This window comes from Prinia subflava, chromosome 11 (genome assembly GCF_021018805.1).
Source record: "Prinia subflava isolate CZ2003 ecotype Zambia chromosome 11, Cam_Psub_1.2, whole genome shotgun sequence".
Taxonomy (NCBI): domain Eukaryota; kingdom Metazoa; phylum Chordata; class Aves; order Passeriformes; family Cisticolidae; genus Prinia; species Prinia subflava.
The window spans coordinates 4323319-4345796 of NC_086257.1; the positions used below are offsets into that span (position 1 = coordinate 4323319).

General features: G+C 47.5%; 1 protein-coding gene across 2 annotated transcripts; it reads left to right on the forward strand.

The window, feature by feature from the left end:
* The first annotated feature begins 123 nt into the window (after positions 1-123).
* Positions 124-19276, forward strand: UBE2G2 (ubiquitin conjugating enzyme E2 G2). Of its 2 annotated transcripts, XM_063408726.1 has the most exons (7): positions 201-234; positions 666-720; positions 6293-6328; positions 6414-6459; positions 11678-11796; positions 15440-15580; positions 17402-19276. In XM_063408726.1, exons 4-7 carry the CDS (start codon positions 6419-6421, stop codon positions 17512-17514), a joined length of 414 nt encoding a protein of 137 aa, XP_063264796.1. In that variant the 5' UTR covers positions 201-234; positions 666-720; positions 6293-6328; positions 6414-6418; the 3' UTR covers positions 17515-19276. The 2 variants fall into 2 exon arrangements, with proteins under 2 accessions (XP_063264795.1, XP_063264796.1); XM_063408725.1 differs by lacking the exon at positions 666-720 and having other exon boundaries at positions 124-234.
* Positions 19277-22478: the final 3202 nt, after the last annotated feature.

A 22478-nucleotide genomic window follows, 5' to 3' on the forward strand; every position in this document is an offset into this window, starting at 1 on the left:
CGTGGGAGCGGCGGCCGCGTTCCCGCCGTGTCCCACAGGGAATTCCCGGTGCGTTCCTGCCCCGCGCGGAGCCGGCGGGAGGACCGGGCGCTACCATAGAGGAGCCGCCGGCGGGATAGAGCGCCGCCCTCCGCCCCACCCAGCCCCGGCCGCTCTGGCCGCGCACCCGGAAGCGGCGGCGGGGCCGCGCCATGGCGGGGACGGCGCTGAAGCGGCTCATGGCCGAGTACAAGCGTGAGTGGCGCTCCCTGGGCCCCTCGCGCTGCCTTCCTGGCGGGATCGCTCCCAAAGCCCGGGAGGGCCCGCGGCCGGGCGGGGCCGTGACGGCCGCGGGGCAGGCCCGGCCGCGGGCCTCCCTCTGGGCGCCCGGGGCAGCTCCCGTGCCCCGCCGGCCGCTGTTTGACCCCCTCCGCCCCTCCGGCTGCGGGGTCCTCTCTGCGTCCCTACAGAGCTCCCCGGGGCGGGGGTGAGGGCCACCGGCCGGCTTTGAGGAGGCTCTGGGAGGGGGTCCTGCCCCGAACCCGCCCGCTGGGACACCGGGAGGCGGGTGGAGTGCGGGGGACACCTCCGGGGTGCAGTGGCTCCAGGACCTTAGTCAGGGGGAGGCTGGGAACCCTGGGCAAGTGGCCAGTTATTCTGATGTTTTTCCCTGTTAAAATTTCCAGATGGAATAGAATACAGGTGTGGAAATCTCTGTTGCAGAGCTCTGTTACATCAAAGGTAATTCGAGGTGTTTGTCAGGGCAGATACCTTCTGATTGTGGCTGCCCCAGCCTTGGAAGTGTTCAGGGCCAGCTTGGATGGAGCCTGGAGCAAGCTGGGCTAGTGGAAGGTGTGCAATGAGATGAGTGTTAGGGTCTCTTACAACTTAAACAATTCTGTAATTCTGTGAAGTCCTTAGTAGAAGCAGAGTGATTAGTAAAAGGATTTAAACTCGATTTTAGTAATGAAAGACATGGACTTTGTTTAAGAGTCAGTGTGGGATGTGACTGCAGGAGGTGGCAAGCAGTGATCCTCAGCACAGGGACCAGAGACCTGCTGCAGTGGGCTGGGGCCCTCTGGGACTCCCGGTTCTTCTGGAGAGGCTCATCTCCTCCGATGAGTTTGAGAGGTGCCCAAAGGTGCCTTTTGTGGGCGAGAAATATTTGTTTGTGTACCTAGGTGCTTTAGTACTCTGGCTTTTATTTACAGCAAGAAGGTAGAATGGAGAAAAGAAATATTTGGTGGGGATGGAGGGAGCTGGGCTGTAAGAACTGGTCCTCTGCTCCAGGGAAGGTCACTTACTGTGCTCCCCAGGCTGTCCAGGGATGGGGAGTTGTTCCTGTCATCATTTAGTGGAAGATTCCAGCCTGTGTGAAAGAGAGTATTTATAGACACACATTTCCTGCCAGCACTGTGCCTGTTCTCAGGCTGTCACACAGGTGTTAGCTCAGCTCCCCACCCAGCAGGGCAGCTGCCAGCTGGGGGGGTGAGCAAGCCCCAGGGCTGTGTGGGGAGAGGTTCTGCTGACAGCGTGTCCTAGAAATCTGCATTTTCCCATTGAGATCCAGAGGCAGTGACCTGAAAAACAACCACAGAAGGTCTTGGCACTGCTTCTGTCCTCTCGTATCTGTGCCCTGTGTCTCAAAAAAGCATTTATGATCCTTTGTTGTTGAGGAGCATAACAAGAGGTCTTACTGGAGTGTCTTGTATGAATGAAATCTTTAGGAAAAATGATATTAAATGACCTCAGAAAGATTTTGACTTAATGCTGCAGGCAGACACAAGCTGACTCTGCCTAGTTTCCCAGGGTAACACTAGTCATGAACAGAGATAATGTTTTGTCTGTGATCTGCCTTTACAAGCACTTTCCCAAGCCCAATAAAACACAGTATTGTAATAAGTCAGTGTAACTGGCAGTGCCTGACTGCACAGTCCTTTCTGGAAACCTGAGTTGCAGCAGTGCAGTAAGCCAGACATTTTGGTGTCTGTGGATTCCCCTCTGCTGCATGTGCAAGTTTATTTTCCATTAGAACAAACCCCAGAATCAACCCTGACTCACAGCCTTTCCCTAGTGTTTCTGTAAAGACTGACAATTAGTTGTAGCTCTTCAGAAGCTCTTAGCCCTGTAGAGGTTTTCAGCAAAGGTTATTTTGACAAATAAAAAAAGCTCCTGGTTGTAGGTAGTTCTGCTGCCTCTTTTTGCAGAAAATGAGCAAGTCCTACCTTGGGAGAGGGCTGGAGTCTGAGGTTCAGCTCAGTGTGAAGGTTCTCTCTCCTGATGATGTGTGTTGCTGGCATGGATTGGGTGAGGCCCTGGGTGAATGTGGGCATGGAAATGGTTTTCAGTGACCCTCTCCTGACTGCTCACCTTGGATGAAATCTTGCATGTGTTACGTACAAAGCTGTGGACAAATCTTTTTTCTTTACTTTCCTCTCTTCTCCTCTATCTCTTCCCTTTAGTTACTTCTAGTTGTGGCAGTGGTGTTTGGCAGTCAGTGCCTTGCTGGTGGATCTGTTTTCCTTACCAGACTTCTAATTCTTGCCATTTTTTCCTTTTTCAATTTTTGTCTCTCATCTTTTTCTGTGCATGTGTGCACACATGTTTAAGTCTTCATTTAAAGATTTATCATTTCCTTCTGTGAAAAATTCTTGACATTGTGAGGAGTTTCTACCTGTTGGAGTCCAGATAAATTACTGCATTTTGGGAGAGGTTGTGGAATTGCACAGGTTTTCTTTCCTTTTGCAGAAGGAAAGGTGACTGTGGACATTGACATGACATGGATTGGGATTTTTGTCCTCATTTAGATCTTTGCACTGCTCTGCTTTGTCAGATATACTATCTACACTGCCAGAACCAGTTTGGCTAAAGCTTAAAAGAGTCAGATATAAAAAAGGGCATAATTTTTATTAGACATGTGTGTTGTTAATTCTAGATGTCTAATGGTATTAAGGCCTGACCTAAGTCTCTCAGTAGCTTATATTTGTGAGAGTTAAGAGATGGAAACCTTTTTTAATGTTTACTGTTTCTTGATGATAGATCTTGAAGATGTCTTATGCTGGCTGAAATTTCAAGTCTAAAATGGATTACTCTGGAAGAATTAAATCTCTAGAGACTTGAGAATTGTGGTGCCTGATTGTGTGCACTGGATTCCCTTCCTGGTACAAACAGAGCAGTGGATTGTAGTGCCAACAGATTTCTTGGGAAGTGCTGTTGGGTCGAAAGTAAGAAATTTATGTTAATTGTGAGATTTGGGATGTCACAGAAATAATAAACCTTCTGAACGTGGCTGTGTTTCAGTGGGTACTTCCCGTCCTTACAGCCTGGGGGGAGTGGTGTGGAGTCCGAAGAAAATTGACTGTGTTCAAGCACCTCAGTCCAGATGTGTCACATACTGCAGTGAGCACATGCCCATGATATTTCCTAAGTCCTGGGCTTTTAATCCCCTTGCAGGTTTGCTAAAGGGCTGCAGTTTTTAGCAAATGTACTGCTGAACTTCTCCTTTAAGGAGGAGAAGTCAGTCTCTTCAGTGCTTTAACAAGAAGTGCTCCTGAGAACCATCTCCAAGATGTAATTGGCTGATAATGACTCCACAAAGAGCAGTGAAATGAAAAGGAAGGCACTGACTGTGTGTGCAGCAAATCTGCCCTGAATTCCTGATGGAAGCATCACACTTCTCTAGTATCAGCTCTGTTTTAAGCTTACAAGGTCTGGCTCTGCTCCCGGGGAACAAATAAAAACTTGCACCTGGGGAGGTTTAGATTGGCTATTAAGGAAAATTTCTGCACTGAGTGGGGCTGTTTGGCCTCGCTGGTCAGAGTCGCTCTGCATGTGATCAGAGCGTTGGTTTTAGCCTTTCACTGCCTTCTGCTGCTCGCTTATAAATAATTGAACACCCCCTGTAGCATCGTGCTCCTGCATGGCCCTGAGAGCGACCTGTGCCTCGGGGCTGGTGCACTCTGCTGATAAAGGGCTGAGATAAAGGTGAGGAGAGGGGCACTGTTTGGAAATCCGAAATCTTTATTGTGTGCATTGTAGGTACAGCCTCGAATGTAGACCAGGGACGAGAGCCAAAACTGGGCCAAGGGTCCAGGGTTATATAGCAGATAAAAAGGTGTTTCTGAGGGTCAAGGTCCAGTAGGGATGGGGAAATGTGGTGCAGAGGGGTGGCCAGGAACCAGGGGGACTAATGGGGTTATAGGGGTGTGGTACTGGAGCAAAAATAACACAGTGGGGTCAAGGGAAGGGAGAACATTCTGGCAGGTGTGCATTTATGGTAACAGGGTGACATAAACTTAACAAACAAAACCAACAAAACCTAAGGAATATTAACATGTGTCTATAAAGGCCCATGGCAGGAAAGTTCTTCTCACCCTAATCTAAAAGGGTATCTTCATAAGCACCCCCCTCCCTGATATTCCATTGAAATGACCCTGCTTTGGAGGCTCTGGTGAGCTGTAGCAGCTGATGCTGTGTCAGCTCCTGGTGGTTCATGTTGTGCCTCTCTGAAAACTGGGCTCGCAGTTTCCCTTTGAACAGCTCTGGAGAAATCACAGGGTCGGATGTCATCATCCCCGTGGAAAAGGGTTTTTTCCTTTCTCAGTGACCAGATGCAGCAGCAGCTGTTCAAAATCAAAGCTCCTGTGCCCCTGAATGCCCATTTTCTACTTTACCTGATCCTTAAGGATGGAAACCTTTCTCTGAGGGCGGAGCTGAGCAAGGAAGTGGAGAATTGAACCTCTGTCCTCATGAAGACCCTTTGCTCTGTGGGCTCTGTCCTCATGAAGACCCATTGCCCCTGTTCTCCTTGGAGTGCTGTGTGATACAATTCCTTGTGGCTGCCCACCACAGGAGCTGCTGCCAGCTTTTCCAGGGAAATCATAATGAAACATCAGAGGGATTTTCTTCTTAGGGAGAACCACAAGATGGAGCAAAATGATTCCAGGAGCTCCTGTATTTGACATCTCCCTCTTTCTGTCTAAAAACATCAACAAGAAAAGCTCTTGGAGACCCAATGTGAATCTGGAAAAACCTGCCATGGGATGCCAGGACGTGTGGAAAACCTTAAGGCTGAGTTTCAATCTGCTGCTGGGCTTTGGAACTTCAGAGAGGGCTGTGCCAAGGTTAAGGGCATTCTGAGCAAACAGAAGAGTTACATGATCTCTCCTGGCAATGCATCTCAGCATCTTCTTCAAATTCTGCAATAAAGGAGCTGTTGTAAGACAGAAATCTGTTCTGTGCAGCACTACCCACGTGGTTTTCACCTACAGCCTGAACAGAAATCAGGTCAAATGTCTCATTTATTGGTTTGTGACTTCAGATATTCCCTGGGTCGGTGTTCCTGTTGGTTTTCTTGCCTGGGAATGTGTGTGGGGGTTCTTGTGGCCGTGTTCTGTGTGTTACTGGCCACTGGTGTTGCAGAGGCCCTTGATTAGGAAGCACTGTGCTGGATAGGCAGCTGGGAGTGTCCCCTCCTGCCACCAGGCCCAGCAGCTGCCCCATGGCTCACTCAGAGCCTTGGGGCTGGTGTTGACCCCCTGGGACAGCTTGGCCCATTGGCTGCCTGCTTGTGGCTGAACTGTGCCTCAGCTGCTGCTGAGAACATCAGAAATGAAACTGCTGGTCAGTCCCCTAGATAGGAGAAAGTCTGGTTGTTATTTTATCAGCATATGGTGTATTGGCCTTCACCAGCTTGAATTAAGGGGCTGATGCTGAAGATTGTTTCATGAATTTGGAACTGTATCAGTTTCCTAGAGAAAGTGAGGATTGATGGATCCAAACTTGCCTGTGCAGCTATGGCTGTTTTATTGCTGCTTATATTATTTTTGACTCACATTTTCTAAGCTATGCAGGAGGAGTTGGATTGAATTTAGGGAACAGAGCTGCTCTCATGTGTCTGCTTCTCCTATTTTTGTGTTGTTCTGAGTTTTGCACGGAAGTGCATCAAACCTGAATGGGTGCTGAGAGGTTACAGGAACACAAACTTCAGGCTGTTATGGTATCTTGTTTTGCACAGAGGTGCAAAACAAGAGCATTTCCCAGGCTTTGTGAAAAGTTTTAAATTATTGCCTCTGTGAAGATGATGGACTCAATGATCCTAGAGGTCTTTTCCAACCTTAATAGTTCTGTGGTTCCAAGGCTAGTTCTAGGAGCTGGAAAAACCCTGAAGTGCCAAATACTTTTGTCTAGAACACTGTCCTGCATTTAGCAATGGTGGTGGGGCCCCTGTGCTAAGCCATGGCTGCTCAACCCCCCCCCCCGAAATGCTTGGGCTCACAGTCACCTCACCTTCCTTGTGTTTCTGTTTTTGCAGAGCTGACCCTGAACCCACCCGAAGGGATTGTGGCAGGTGAGGAGCCGAGCAGGGTTTGTGCACTCTGAGCTGTAACCTTGTGTTCAGGCAGCACTGAGCATTGTTCTCTTCTGGTTCACAGGTCCCATGAATGAAGAGAACTTCTTTGAATGGGAAGCCCTGATCATGTGAGTAAATTCTGTTTGGTGCCTGAAATCAGCAGTTGCTGTGGTGAGCTTCTAGGAGAGCAAGAATGTAAAAAAGTACTGTCAGTTCTGGATGACATCAGCCTTGGCCTGCCTTGGGCTGAAAACTCCTCTGATCCAAACATTTGGACTTTGAACAGAGCATTGGTGATGTGTACAACTTGTTGTGATAACTTCCTGCACAGGTGTCATAATAATAAGCTTGCAAATTTGTCCTCATTTGGGCTCCCTTGGATATATGCTGCATTTACAAACACTATAGGAAACAAACAGTTGCTTGTAGATCACACATACCTCTTGGAACATTGCCTAACTGCAAATGCAGGACAAGTTTTGAGTGGAGCAAAATATACAGATTATTAGTGACAGGAGAAAAAAATCAATGTCTAAAATTACTTTACTTACTATTGAAAATTTTTCATGAAATATTGAAAGGTTTTGATAAAAAAAGTATTGAAATTGAAGTAATTCTTTTAAAACTCTTTACACTTCATGAATCTGTTGGTGTTGTCAAGAGTTGGATGTAGTTTTTTGTGTAGAAAGAGCTTCACTCTTCTGTTGGTGAATAGCTCTGACCATGACCTGCTGAGTTTTGGGGGTGGTGAAGACTCCTTTACAAAGCTGTGTTCTCTCTCTTCCACTCCCCAGATGTGTGTGGTTGTTGGTAGCAAAATTTGCCATGCAAGGACAAAATCTCTTTGCCCAGCATCTTACAGGTTGTCTTCTCTCTTGCTTGTACTCCTACTCATGCTGTACCTTCTTTGGGAACTTTGAGTACATGGAATAACTGGTGCTTTTTACAAAATAAAGTTCTAAAATGCTAGAGGAGAGGGAAAGAGACGTTTGTCACTCACGTCTGACAATTTATGCAAATGCTGCACAATTAAAAGATGAAGAAGCTCCAGACCACCGAGTCCATCTTGAAGCTGGTGGTCTGTTGTTAGGGTAGATCTGTATTTCAGGATTCCTTTGGTAAGAATTGGTGATTTCTTTCCTCCAGCCAGGGCTGGGTTGTCCCAGAGGACTCTGGGGACAGCAGGCAGTGGCTGTGGCCCCGCTCGCTCCATGCCTGCTGTGATCTGGGCAGGTTTTCCCTGCAACCACCAGTGCTGACTGCTGAGATTTTCAGCTGGCGTGGGTGGCAGAGTTTTCCTAGCTCAGTTTGCTTGGAGTGTGTTGTCTAGGGATGAAAAACAAGATTTCTGTCTCTTGGGCTCAGGCGTGCAACCAATACCAAAGCACGGTGAGCCGTAGCCAGTTCCCAATTCCACACAAGCTGGCTGTGTGGGTGATCCTGCCAGAGCCTCTGAGTTATTTTGGACCTTGGTGAGTGGAGGTTTGGGTTACCACTGCTTGTTTGCTCATTGATGGTGAGAGTTGGCAAAACCCTCTGCTTATGTGCAGCGATTTCTCCTGGGATAACAGGTTGTGCTTCCTGGTAGCTCAGTCCCCTGAAAATAAACACTTAGCATGGAAATTGGTTGTTGTGTTGCCTGACACCAGAGATTTTGGCTGCAGGGTCTTAGGCTTTCTGTGAGAAGCACAGTCAGCACATCTGCTTCATAATGTGCCAGATTTCAGGTGAGACAGCTGGGATTGCTGGGAGTGTGGAAATCCCAGAGGGTTTAATGCACTTCTTGGAACGTGGAAGGAAATTCCTGCTTATTGGTACTTCCTCCTAGCAGGAGTGGTGTGGCTAAGTACAGATTTCCTGAGGGACACTCAGAAGTACTTCTGAACTGCCTAGAAAATCCCTTTTCTGATGTTTCCCCGTCACATCCTTAAAGAACAGAGGAGCTGCTTGCAGACTTGAAAGCCCTTTAAAGTGCTGAGTGTTGAGCTTCAGGTCTTTGTCAGCGTAAAATGAGAGGCGGAGGTGCTTTAATTTTGGTTTCTGTATTGTGTGTGTGTCATAATAAAGTTATATTTTAAGATCTGCTCAATTTTGAAGCTGTGATACAATAGAAACATGTTTACCCCAAACATATTTGGTTACTTTCATCTCTTTACAAACCCTGTTAGTAGCAGTGTTTGCAATACCCTTGGAAAGTAAGTTACATGAGCTGTTTGTGTTTGTCTGTGGTGATCTCCTCCAGTGTTTTGTAATCTCAAATGTGCTGTGTGAGATTCAGGGAATGAGGTGTGCAGATGAGAAAATGAGAGTAAAGCTGCCTCCAAATTTTTAGACGGATGAAGTGCAAATGGTAAAAAACATAATTGTGAAAAGAACAGAATACTGTTTTTCCTTCCCCCAGTTTATTTAAAGCTAAAGCACATATAATGGCACATAATTTTTTAAAAAAGAGAGACCTAAGAGAAAAAAGATCTCATTTATCAATTCAAAGGTAGACTGGGTAATGTTACTTAGATTGATGTAAGAGCTTCACTTGGAGTTAAAAGAATGCATTTTTAAATAATGGAAATAATAATTTGTATCTCCAGCGTTCTTGTCTGCAGCAGCAATGCTGGAGAAATGCAAAACATATAAATGTTAAGACCATAATAAAATAAAGGATAGAACAGATCTTACACTCCTAAAATGAGTGTGATGGGCACAGAACTAAAAATACCCATGTGAAAACCTTTCTGAGGACAGGAGGTGGGGAGTGTTGTTGAAAGCCAGATCTTTGCAGCATCATTTCAGGAGAGTTTGCCTTACTTTGCTCAGTTAATTCCCTAGTGCTGCGTGAGGTCCTTCAGGCTGTGTTGTGTTCATTTATTTAACATTTCAAGGCCAAGTTTTGCCCTCTTTGGTTGGCCTGTACAAGTGTGTGTTGCTGTTGAAGTTTATCCCCAAAAGACACAAAAGCACGCAATGGTTAAGAACTTTATTAGCCTAAAGACTGTTTGAAAACTAAACAGCATCAATTGAAATCAACTTATCACAAAGCTGTTTAGAAAGGTAATTAGATCTATAATTAGGCTTATGACTTTTGTTTCCATTCCCCTTTTGGGCATCTGATGATTGTGGGGTTTGGGGTTTTTCCAGCATCTTTTTACAAATAAGCCATTTGCAAATGTATGTGAAGCTGTGATTATAGAATTAGAATCATGGAATCGTTAAGGTTGGAAAAGACCTCTAAGACCATCAAATCCAACCATTCTCCAGGCACTGACAAATACACCACTAAATCATGTCCCCAGGTGCCACAGTCATGTTTTTTGAATGCTTTCAGGGATGGTGACTCCACCACTGCCCTGTGCAGCCTGTGCCAAGGCTGAATTTCTTCCTCTCAGGGAAGAAATTTTTCCCAATATCCAACCTAAACCTCCCCTGTTGCAATTTGAGGCTGTTTCCTCTTGACCTGTCCCTCATCCTCTGGGAGCAGAGCCTGACCCCCACCTGGATGCACCCAGGGAGTTGTAGAAGGTCCCTCCTGAGGAGCCTTTTCTCTAAACTGAACAACTCCTTTTAGCTGTCCTCCTTAAGGTACTTCTCTCTCCTGTTTGGAGGATACCCACCACTCTCCTCTGCCCCTTGCTTCAGTAACATCCAGCTCCTGGAGCTCAGAGCTTCTCATTTTCATGCTGTGTCTTCTGTCAGCTTTGGAATCACTGCAGAGCAGGGGGGTGATTGCAGCAGCTGCCATGCTCTTACCTCCCTGGCCCTGCCAGTGTCCTGTGTGAGCTAAAAGTGATGCTGTCAAGTTCAAATGCTGAGTGTTTTGTAGTTGCAAATGCTGTCTTGGATTAACTTTAATAATTTCTTTGAAGTTGATCCTGGCAGCGCTGAGTGGCTAAAACAAAAGCATTTTGCTCACATAATACAGGGCCTAAAATGGAGTTTGTTGGGTTGAGTGCATTTGACAGAAGAGCCCTTAAGGCTGTGGGTTTGCTCTCAAAACAGAACATAGACACCCACCAGCTTTTCAATGCCTGTATGTACATACTCTCAGAAGTTCAACAATAAGTCTTTAAAATGCAGCTGGAATTAAAATGGTCAGGAAAAAATGCATTCAGTTTACTCTCAGATGTGAATTGAATCCTGACTAAATTTAGGGAAAAGGCCAGAAAGGGAACAAAGTGGTTGAGACGGTTTAGCTTTCATTCTTGCAGAATGTTGATGCATTTCTCTTACCTTGCCTGCCAGTGTCAATATTCATGTTTAAATCACATAGTTCTTGTGTTTATCTACCAGCCAGGTCTTTTGAATCCCAAAGTTTGAGACAGTAAGTCTTCTAGCGCTTTAGGATTTGCTGCTCTCCAACTTTAATGTTCATTCTGGCATGGAGAAAGTGGACTGGGAGGAGAATGCATGAATATATTCCTAACCCATATTTCCCAGACAGTTTGTTTTGAATGACTTTTTACTAAATACATGAGGTTTCCTTGGCAACAATTTTCAGTGCTGAAGCTTTTTTCGTCATCTTTCCAATCAAGGGAAATCATGTTTGTGTTACAACTTCCAGATGGTTCATCAAGTTTGAATAAATCATGGCTAATAAACTTGTTTTTTGCTCACTTTCCACAAGTGCTTTATGTAGGCAGGGCGAAATAGTTGTCTTTATGTTCTCAACTTGATTGCACTTTGAACTACATTCTGAACACAATAAGGAAATGTTTCTACAAGAGCCCTGATGAAGCCATTTGTTCTCCACCTGCACTCGAGGGAGGGCAAACTCAGTACCTGCAGTCTGCAATGACACATTGTTGTCCTTCATCTCTTCTGCCAATTATGGGCTCTGAGCTGTGTTTTTATTTTTACAAGCCTTTGCTGTGCTTTCTGCATCAGGCAGTGATAAGTGTTTGTGTGGTTGTGCTAGATACTGGCAGCTGGGATCTCGGTGGCGTTTATAAATTAATTTTGAGCTCCAGCATTTGACATCTCTGTCTTGTAGAGCATAACAGTATCTTCAAAGGCACAGGAGTCCCACACCTGCCTCTGCTTTCGCTTGACGTGCAGACACTCAAATCCTGGAACATGCCTTGGAGCCAGATACTCCAATTATATCCAGACACACCCTGCTAATTAAACAGTGTTGTGACCTTCCTAGTAATTTAGCGTGCAAGCTTTGATTTCCCCCTTGCCTCCCAAGCCTCATATTTGGATTTAAGTTTATGAGGTGTGGGGTAAGAGCACCTTAACTCTTTGTTTCCTGAAGAAGATGATATAACTCATGCCTCACATGTCTCACTAGACAAGAATTTGGGGGAAAGAGCTGTTTAAAACTTTGCTGAATGACATTTTATCTGTTCCTAGGGGTCCTGAGGACACCTGTTTCGAGTACGGGGTTTTCCCTGCTATCCTGAGCTTCCCCCTGGATTACCCCTTGAGTCCTCCGAAGATGAGGTTCACGTGTGAGATGTTCCATCCCAACAGTGAGTCTGATGCAGCAGGATGCATGGGGGGCTGGGTTGTTTGTACAATTAAAAAAGAAGTTTTTGCAGCAGGAGAGCTGGCATCCTTCCCTAGGATGGCTCTCTCCCTTTCCCACCTTGAGCAGGCAGCACGAGCATTCAGCTGCCCAGAAGTTTTGCTCTGTCTTAGGGTCCTTTTCTCTTTATCCCATTATTCCTACTAAAGCTTTTGCTCATAAACAGTCCAACAAGGATTCCTGCAAATTCCATGCCTTTAAATCTTCTGTACAGGATGTGAGACTTAGTGAATTAATACAGGCTCTTTCCGGATGCAGAATCATAGAATATGCTGAGTTTGGAGGGACCCATCAGCATCGTGGTGTTCAACCCCTGGCCCTGTGCAGGACACCCCAGGAATCCCACCATGTGCCTGAGAGAGTTGTCCCAACACACCATGAATTCAATCGTGCTCTAATCTCTTGTATTTAGGACTTTTGGTGTTGTTTTAAGGACTGAAAAGTTCTTCATGGGTGCAGCTTTATTAGGCAGTGTGGCTTTTGCCCCCTGAAATCACAAGTTTAGCATTTCTGGGGTATCTCTCTGAAATACAGAGTGCTCTGTCCAAACAGTCAACACATATTCAGTGTGTGTTTAATATTAAGACTTTGCTGGCCTTTGCTCTGTGCTACTGATTGAGTTAGAGATCTTTTCCAGCCTTAGTGAATCTGAGATGCTGACAGGATGATCTGAAGGCTCTTCAGTGGGAGTAATTGCAGTGACAAGAAGTACAGCCAACAAGTTTGAGTCCTGGACATGAAAAAAACCTTAAACCCCCTGTTTGCAGCCCAGACTGCTACTTTCTGGAATTAGCCTTGGAATTCTGTGTAAAATCATTGCTTTTGACATCTACTGAATCAACATGGATTGTGCAAAGGTTGTTTATTACTGCCCAGGTTTGATGAGCTGGGTCTGTGTTCAGGCTGTCAGGTCTGTGACTCTCAAGAGCAGGAAAAGGCAAATGCTGCACTCCTGCCTAGTGCTTCCTCTTCAGCTGGCATTCTTACACTTGGAAAACATAGCTCATAATCTCACCTGGGAATTGATTTATTTCACCCTATATACAAGGAATTGTGCAATTTCTTGAAGTTTCTGTTACTCCCTTCTGGAAGCACCACTCATGCAGGTTCTTGCCCGTTTAATCCACATCTTTCTGTTCTCCTGTGGAAGACACACCTGCACATCACAGCGCAGAACTGTGTGGACATGCCCAAGGCAGTGTGGCATTCCCTCTGGAGCTCTGATGTCCACAGCAGGGCACTTTGGCCCTTGGGAGCAGTGTAGCCATGTCAGCACCTTGCTCCAGCTGGACTAATTTACCCAAACTTCCTGCCAGGACTGGTCTCCGTGAGCAAATCCGTGTCCCCACAGCTCCAGCTGTGGCCTTGGCCTGAGGTTCACTGCTCGCAGCTGTGTTGTGTGCAGCACTGCCAGGAGGAGTGGGGTGTGGAGAAGCACAAATTGCCTGACTCCTGTCTTAAAGAGTGGCTTTACACATGGGTGTTTCTTCCATGAGATGAACTGGATCATGCTGGATGGTCAGCTCAGCTCCTTAAAGTCTTGTGACTTGGAGTCTTTTTAATCTGAAGCTGAGATCACCTGAAGCAGACACTTGAATCTTTCTTCTCAGCTGTAGTTGTGGTGGGCTGCTTCTACCCAAAGAGGCTGCAGAAAGGGGTGACTGGGCTGTGCTTTCTCTTTTTATTCCTCCTCCTGTGAGAAATCGCAAGGAAAATGTTTAAAAAGTCTGGTGTGTCCCCTCATCTTTGTCCCATCATCAGTTTATGTTATGTGAAAGGGGAATTGAGATACCACAGAGCTGTCTTCTCTTACATTAAAATGACCTTCTTGGATACTCTGGCAAAAGTAACTAAGTAGTGATCAATGGCATTGCTTTTATTGGCACTGAGCATCAGTGTGGGGAGATCATAGGATCATGGGTGGCTTGGGAAGGATTGTTGGAAGGGACATTAAAACCCATCTTGTTCTACCCCCTGCCATGGGCAGAGACAGCTGCCATCCCAGGTTGCTCCAAGCCCTGTCCAGCCTGGCCTTGGGCACTTCCAGAGGTGGGGCACCCACAGCTTCTCTGGGCAGCTGTGCCAGGCTCCCACCACCCCCTCACGGAACAATTCCTTCCCAATATCCCATCTAGCCCTGCCCTCTGGCAGTGTGCAGCCATTGTCCCCTGTCCCAAGTCCCTCTCCAGCTCTCTTGGAGCCCCTTCAGGCTCTGGAAGGGGCTCTGAAGTCTCCCTGGAGCTCTCTCTTCTCCAGGCTGAGCACTCCCAGCTCTCCCAGCCTGTTTCCAGAGCATCTCTCTGTGGCCTCGTTTGGACTCGTTCCAGCAGCTCCACGTCCTTAGGTTGGGGCCCCACAGCTGGGCAGGGGCAGGTCTCACCTGAAGAGAGGGAGAGAAGATCCATACATCTTCCTGGAAGCAGCCTTTGATGTCTTGCCTGTGCTGCTGTGTTCCAGCTGTTTGAAATGAGGCACTGCACAGAAACAGGAGACCCCTCACCAGTGAAATCCCTTCTGCCAGAGGGTTCCTGACTTGCAGGAAGTGCTGATTCAGCTCCTGCTGTTTCACCTCTTCCAGCTATGGTTACACCAGCCCCAGTGCCCAGCCTGGGGCTGCAGGGACGACTGGAAGTCCTCCACAGTGCTTATGTGCCTGGGCAACATAGCTGGGCAAAGGGAAGGAACTGGAAATGAGCACAGCTGCTTCCAGCAGGCATTCCCACTTTATTTTGTCTTGCTTTCCTGGTAATGGCACCAGTCTAGTCACCTGAGGAACAGGAGCCCTGAAGTTGTCATTCCTCAGGAGCCTGCCATGCAGGAGAATTAGGCCATGTTGGTAGAGCAGTGTTTTCTTTTGTGATGCCTCTTCAGCCTTTGTTTGGTTTCATTACCAAGTCAGTAGAGCTCAGTCTCTGTGAGGACAGCTTGTACTGTTGCAGACGTGTTGCCTATGCTAAAGGTGGGAGGGGAAGCACCTGGATCCTTAATTCATAGGTTTCCTTGTTTCCAGGTGCTTTAATGCAGCTGAGCTTTAAGGAAAAAAAAAAAAAAAAAGTAGTGGGAATTCTTCTGATTGCACCTCAGTAATGTTCAAAAAAAGATCAGTTCTACTGTTCATAGTATATTTAACATGACGCTTTATATTTTCTCATGTTTATAATATATATAACATAACTTTTCCCTCCTTTGTGTAATCCTTTTCATGATCATGGTCCAGTGGAGGACTCCAATGTGCATTCATTTTCATTTAAATCAGACTGGTTACCTGCTTGGAGCTGTGTCTGTGCATAAATTCTTGCCTTATTCCACCAGGCTGCATTGTTCATTTTTTCCATGGAGCCTGTCACTGATTATTAAATGACACAAGTGCTCCCAGCAGGTTCCTGTTGGGGAAGGAGTTTGTTAGATTTGCTTAAAGAAGATTTGTCCTAGGTATTTTTTCTTTCAGACTTTGTGTTGTTTACCTAAAGAGGAAACCTAAACCTGGATTTAGTTTTAATCATAGAAAAGCCAAGTCTCAAGGCTTGATCTAGAGATGCCGAGCATTTCCACTAAGTAAGAGCCAATCCTGTGTTCTTTCTGTGCAGTTTACCCAGATGGGAGAGTGTGCATCTCCATCCTTCATGCCCCTGGGGATGATCCCATGGGCTACGAGAGCAGCGCAGAGCGCTGGAGCCCCGTGCAGAGCGTGGAGAAGATCCTGCTGTCGGTGGTGAGCATGCTGGCAGGTGAGCACTGCTGGCCTGGCAGCCCTCCTCAGGGAGCTGGAGCTGCCTCTTGCTTTCTGCTTTCTTCACTGAGCAAAGCACGTGGGCAGCTGCACAGCAGCAACCAGGGTAAAGCCCTGGTATTTATTTATTTATTAGTAAAGCAGTGCTCTGAGAAGGGTTGGGAAAAAAATGCAGCTGAATTAGTAACAGGTGGGGGTTACTGCAAGGCTTTCCTTTCAGGCTGGTAGCAACTGAGACAGTGGTGATGGCTCAGGTGGTGAGAGGCTCAGCTGGTCCCTTGCTCCTGGACTAAACCGTGTCTGTGTTTGCTGTGCTGTGCACTCAGCTTTTAGTGCTGTGGATTACAGCCTGTGTTGGGTTTGGCTTTGGCAGCTGAAGGGTTATCAGGCCTAACCAGTGCAGTAAGCTGCAGCCCATGGCCTCTGGTTCAGAAGCCAGCACACTCTGTTTCTCTTTATTATTCCTAGCCAGGGAATGTGCCCCACTCTGCCATCTCTGGTTCAGAGGAAGGCTTCTTCAGAAGAGACCTGGGGTGAAAAACATTTTGGGGAGCCTTTCGAAGGGTTTTCTCTAAATCTAACAAGGGCTGTGGATCAGCTCTGTCATGTACAGCTCTCTGAAAGATGAATCATTTTCTACACAGTGGACAGAGCCTGAAGAAGGCAGAGCCATGTCCCTTAGAACTGGTTTTGAAGGATAAATGGGTTTAGAAGCTGCAAAGTTGACCAAAGAGTAAGCAGCAGATTCCTACATGGAACTGTTTTAGCTTTGGAATAGTAACCTGCAGTTGGGAAGCTGTGCAGACAAAGAGTACCCCTGACATTCCCATGCCTTCCAAGAGCTGGGTTTGTGGTGCAGCCTTACCTGGACTGGGAAGTGTGGGAGTCACTGGTCTCGTTCTCTGCCTGTGCATCCTGTTTTCCCATGGCTTTTGGAGAAATCAAGCTAAAACACCAGTGGTCAGCTTCTTTCAGGGTACTGGAAAGCTCTCAGCCCTGGCCCTGCAGGTGGTGTAAGCCCAGGTTTCCCAGACTGGGTGACCTGCACACCTGCTGGTTTCTAAGGTGGACCATCAGGATCATGCAGAGAAGGATGTCAGCCTGAGATGCTGCCATGAACTGGGCCAGGGTGGGTGTGGACTGGTGTGTCAGGGGGAGTGAACAGAGAGCGTTAGTGCCTTCTGGAGCCCCAGGACAGTGTCCTGCTGCATGCTGCCCACAGACCTGCTAAATCCTGGGTTTCAGCTTTCTGTACAAAATGGGGAGCGCCTGGGATTTGAGCACTCCATGTGCGTCGTAAAACGTTCTGAAATCATCACATGTAAGATGTTGCAGAAGTGAAAGGATATTCTATGTCTTTCCTTGGATTGTTTTGTTGGTTTTTAATAGAACAGGCCGTCCCAACAAGTGACAGCCTGTTTGGGTGGCCTGCTTGGAGGGGCTTTGTGTCTGGGAAGCTGGAGAACAAGGAAAAAAATGTTCTGCAGGGAGAAACATGCGGTTTTAAAAGCCCTTGACAGCACTGGGGGTGCCACATTGTATTGGCCATGTGCATGGTGGGGCTCCACTGCTGAAAACACAAACAAAACAAAGTCCTGCTCCTGTGCCACTTGTTTTTTGCCTAAACTCCAATTTGTTGTGATATCCTTTCTCTTGTGGTCAGTTAACTCAGAGCCTTTTGGGAATCCAGGAGCTGTCATTGGATTTGCTTTAGTGGTGTTTCTGCAGTCTCGAGGAGAAGTCAAAGCCTTGGGGAAGTGGCATTCCTGAAGAAGCAAGAAGCTCCATTGCCCACCTACCTTTGTCTTTCTTGTTTCAGAGCCAAATGATGAAAGTGGAGCCAATGTAGACGCCTCCAAGATGTGGCGGGAAGACAGAGAACAATTTAACAAAATTGCCAAGCAGATTGTGCAGAAGTCACTCGGACTTTAAGCTCACAGAGAGACTGAAGTGTTTTGTATTTCTCTCCACCCAGAAACGAGCAGTGCTCAGTGCTGGTACCAAAAAGGAAAACTTCGTAAAACTATTGGCCTAGTTCTTATAATTCGTTATTTATTTACCATCTCTTTTCTTCCACTGCTCCAGAGAAGCCTCTAGTTCACTCACTAAATTGTGTGGAAAAGGGATTTAAATGCTAGAGAAAAATACAGAGACAATGCTGTTTCCAAAGGCTGCTGGTTGCTACCTTACTTTGTGGTGTGGAAAGGAGACTTGGCAATCTGCAGCCCTCCCTCACCCATCTGATGTAGGAGAGCAGTGCTGGCTTGGATCCTCTGCTGGCAGAATTAGTTGTGTTTTTATAGGTAGGATTGCATCTGGAGCAGCAGTAGGCAGGAATTTCTGTATCCATTCTGTGCTTGATAGGTTAAGGGCAGCAGTTGCAGTCAGATCTGATTTGAAGAGTATAGTTAGCAGGAGAGGCTGTAAAGCAAGGCTATAGTCAGGGTGTGTTAGCAAAGAAAGGAACTTTGAGGAGTGAGCTGTGAGGACAGGCTGGGGGTCTGGAATGGCCTGGTGTTCCCATGTAACACTGTGAGTTTGTACTGAGCCTTTGAGTCAGTGTTGGCTTGGCAGAAATCCCAAGAGCTGCTTTATTACCCCTTGAAGACACTCATTGTAACCTTTACACTCAGTTAGAGGCACAAGGTGTAAAGGCTGGATTGTCCAAGTTCACCTGGGCGAGATAGATCACTGGCAGTTGGACAATCCAGTGAGGATGTGTTTGCTCTGGGTATGTTGGTAGCTCTGCAAGGATATCAGCTCACTCTGGTGACACGAGTGGTGACAGGACTTGGCACTGCCTTGCCATGACAGCCCTGTCTAGATGAGCGTGATGGACTTACAAAAACTGCCTGTGATACTCTGCACTGAGTGCTCTTGAGTATTAAATAGGAGCCAGAGAGAGAAGGTGGGCTGTTTGCTGGAGGAAGGTATGATGTGTGTTTTGGACTGCAGTGTTGTAGCCAGTGTGAAGGGTGCAGGGAATACCAGCTGGTCACTCCCTAAAACTGCTGAGGGGCCTCTGTGACCCTTCTGCTTTGCAAGCCAATCTCATGTGTAGGTCCAAATTTCTCCAATTCACTACAAGCAATAACTTGCCCATTAATAGCACATGGAATCCAATTTTGTTGGCAGCTTTAAATGGGCTAAATTTGACAAGGGCTGGTTTGGTTTTTTTTTAATGTGAAAGAGTGTGACGTGGAAGGAGTCACACCATGAGGAAAGCTTTACAGAGGTGATGGTGTGCATGTGTGTGGTACAACTGTTCAGCATTTCTGTCGTGCTGTTTGTGCTGCAGGTTGCACTTTGCCATCGTTCTGCACCTCTGAGGAGCTGTATTGCTGTAACCTGATTTTACCTCCTTGTAGAAGTAATTGTGGCTTTGATGTCAGGGTGGAAGTGGGACTGGACATAGCTTGGGAGCAGAGATGATGAAATAGTGTTGTACCTAACTAGTATTTCAAGGCATACAGGAAAATGTAGCACTTTATGCAAACTGGGAGTGTTTTCTGAAGTAGAGGGAGGATTACTCCTGGGAGTCCTGCAGCCACCTTCGGGAACAACGCCAGAGAGCAGCAAAGTGGGGTTTGCTGAAGTGCTGAGTGTTTTATTCATGTGTGCTTGCTAATTATCTCGATTTTATGGTGGGATTTAGTCTGTATACTGGAAATAAAATGCTTATATTTTCTCCTTTTATAGTTGTACACAAATGTATTGCAGTGGGTGTTGTATATGAGTAACCACACGGCCAAGAGACTTGCTCCAAAGGAGTGGAAGGCTTCATTCTAACCCAGTTAAAACATGGGATGCTTCAGGAGTGAAAGAGCTGACGTGATTGCATGGACTTTCCAGGCAAAATTCATTCAGAATGTGCTGGTATCAGCACTTGGATTTGAGCACGTGGATCATTGAATCACTGAATGGTTTGAATGGGAACGGACCTTAAAGACCATCTAGTTCCAACCTCCTGGACATAGACAGGGACAGCTTCCACTCAAGGAGGTTTCTCAGATGCCAAGTTCCTACTCAGAGTTTCTATTGTCCCTAAATCTCTGTTCAAAAGTAAAAAACCTTTCTTTTTTAAGTGACTGACATGCAGTGGGCTTGCTGAATTGATGGCATTTGAAGCCACCCAGTGACCATATCTACCTCTCAGTCTTAAAGGTGACAAAATGTAGGCAGAAGTTCACCTCAGAGGACTAAAACTTGGTGTCGAGGTGAGGACTGTCCTAGTTGGTGGCTGTTTACTCAGCTGAAGCCAGTGGGTGAGCATTTGTGTTCATCAAAAGAAATTGATTGTTCATTGTGTTCATTTAGGAAGGAATTGTTCCCTGTGAGTGAGGTGAGGCCCTGGCACAGGGTGCCCAGAGAAGCTGTGGCTGCCCCATCCCTGAAGTGTCCAAGGCCAGCTTGGATGGGGTTTGGAGCAGCCTGGGATAGTGGAAGGTGTCTCAGCCCATGGCAGGGGGTGGAATGGGATGAGCTTTAAGGTCCCTTCCGAACCAAACCATTCTGGGATTGGAATGTTTAAACTGAAAAGTTTAAAGGTGTCAGTGTGTTTGGCATGTTAGACTCTCTGTTTCTGTTTGCCAAAAAGAACTAAAACTTTGTTATTGTGCAACAAACTGAATCCTTGCATAAAGCAGGAGGATTCAGCTCACACAGTGGAGGTTTGTGGGCTCCTGCTGTCACCAGCTGAGAGGGTCTCATGGCACAGACACCTCACTGAAGGTGGGGGACACCTAAAGGATAAAGCTTGTAAAGCTGGTGTGTAGCTCTTGGGATAGCCTTCCCTGAAAGATTTAATTGTGTCCCTGAATGAACACTCGTGTTGGCAGGATGTGCAGTACTGGCCAGTAGCAATGTTTTTCTGAGCAGTTGTCTTTTTTCTGCCTGAAACACTTATTATAAAACATGTTCCTTGGGGAGTGTCAGAGCTCTACAGGTGTTATGCATGTAGGTAAAGTATTAAAGATTTTTTAAAAAATCCTTTTCTCTGGATTATATTTGCTTTAGGCTTTTATATTAAAAAAAGAACCCCAACCAAACCCTTCAACAAAGCTGTAAAAATGCAAGCAACGTCCTCTTGAAAGCCTTTGTATATATACACACATCCACACACGCTCACTGTTGTTTTTCCTTGGCAGAGGGGCTGTGTCAGAACACACACAGTGGGCTGTGAGACATCCATTAACTGGGCTGGGGTGCCTTTGAAAGTGTGAGAGGCGTTGGAGCCACATGAAACGGCTGCAGCTCGGGGGCAGAGCCACCCCCGGGCTCCCTGCCAGCTTTTTTTTGCCTTTCTGGAGCGCTATCTTGAATGGAAGGTGCTGTTCTGCAGTGGGATGGATGCAATGGAAGCTCTGTGCCTCGGTGTCCTCCTGAAGCTGTCACTTGGTGAGATGCTCTGTGTGTCCCACCCCTGTGAGTGGAAGGGACAAGCAGCACAGATCTGCAGTGTCCCTTCCCAGTGGCAGCCGTGCTGCTGATGCTGGGATTGTCTGGGATGTGGGATTGCAGCAGCCTCCCCTGTCCCGTGGGGTGGGGCTGAGCCAGGGCAGGGATGGAGGCTGAGCATGGGACATCCTCACAGTGCCCTGGCAAGAGTCAGCACAGCTCACATGTGCCATGTGCCTTCCCTTTCAAATTTCCCTGACTCAGGAGAGGAAGAAAATCTCAGTGCTTCAGGAAGCTCAGAGGCTGGAGGAGTGGGAGGGAAGGGATGCTGGGGGTCTTGCTGGAGGTAGGGATGGGGGTAGCACCAGAGGGGAAATTGCAGGAATCTGGAGAACTCCTCTACCATCTGAGGGCCTGAGCTGCCAGCCCCAGTGAGGGCTCCTGATGTCCCCTCTCCTGCTGCTCTTGGGCACCAAAAGTGCTGTGCCAGGCTCCCTGGTGCTGCAGGGGTGAAACCCATCACTGAGGAGGGAGTTTTTCAAGCCATTTAACATCTGGTGTCCTGCTTGGTGCTCTCATGGCCCCTGGGAGTGTGGGATGACTGGGAGGGCTGTGCCTTCCCTGGGACTCCAGCCCTACTCCCATGGGTCTTCTCCCGGGACAGGTGGGGTAAGAGCCCCAGGAGAACCAGCCAGGTTCTTTTGAAGGTGGCTCACACCCCCCGAGATGGGACTGGGCAGTAGGGAAGATGATGGGGTATGTTAATGGCTAATTAATGGCAGTGACAGGCCCATGGGTTATTACAGGGGAGCTGCCGGGGTGAGCAGTGTGTGTGTGAGCTCTCGGGAGGGATTGGCAGCGGGTCTGTCTGGTCATGTCCCTGAAAGGTGACATGGGGGACATGAGCCAAGTCCTGGCCTGAGTGCGTGGGGCATCCTGAGTGGGGATGGGCTGTGGCTCTGTCACAGCTCTGAGCCGAGCCAGGTGTCCCTGGCTGGAGGGGCTGCAGGGGGTGGCCAGGAGGGGTGTCCTGGGACAGAGCTCACTGAGGAGCAAAGGCAAACACCCCTGCTGCAGCTGGGGGTGACACAGGAGGTGGGTTCAAAGCAGCAGAAATGCAGGATGCAACACGCAGGGGGTGGGGGGCACCCACGCGCTTGGGTGGCAGGGCCCAGCAGGGGGAGGTTCTCCACCCACAGCTAGGATGGAAGTTTGGGCCCAAAACAGTTTTCCCCGTGCCAAAATAATTTGGCAGATTGAAACCAATTGGGGTGGCATGGGGATGTTGAATGAATGTGGGTTTCTTTGCTAAGTCTGCCTGACATGGGCTCACACAGAGTCCTCTCCTGGTGTGGTGCTTCACCAGGATCCCTGTCTTCTGCCAGTCAGAGGAAGACCCCTCAGAGATCTGACCAGATCCAGTCCCAGGTGGATCCCTCCACGCTTGGTCAGCAGGTCAGGTGCTGGGGGAATCTCCCTCTGTGGGACAGATGTGTTAG

Bases quoted from the DNA above. Each gene is read 5' to 3' on its own strand.
- UBE2G2 (XM_063408725.1), top strand. From the start codon at position 192: ATGGCGGGGACGGCGCTGAAGCGGCTCATGGCCGAGTACAAGC. The intron at 6,329-6,413 runs GTGAGGAGCCGA...TCTGGTTCACAG, and splicing joins ACCCGAAGGGATTGTGGCAG to GTCCCATGAATGAAGAGAAC. The intron at 15,581-17,401 runs GTGAGCACTGCT...TTCTTGTTTCAG, and splicing joins GGTGGTGAGCATGCTGGCAG to AGCCAAATGATGAAAGTGGA.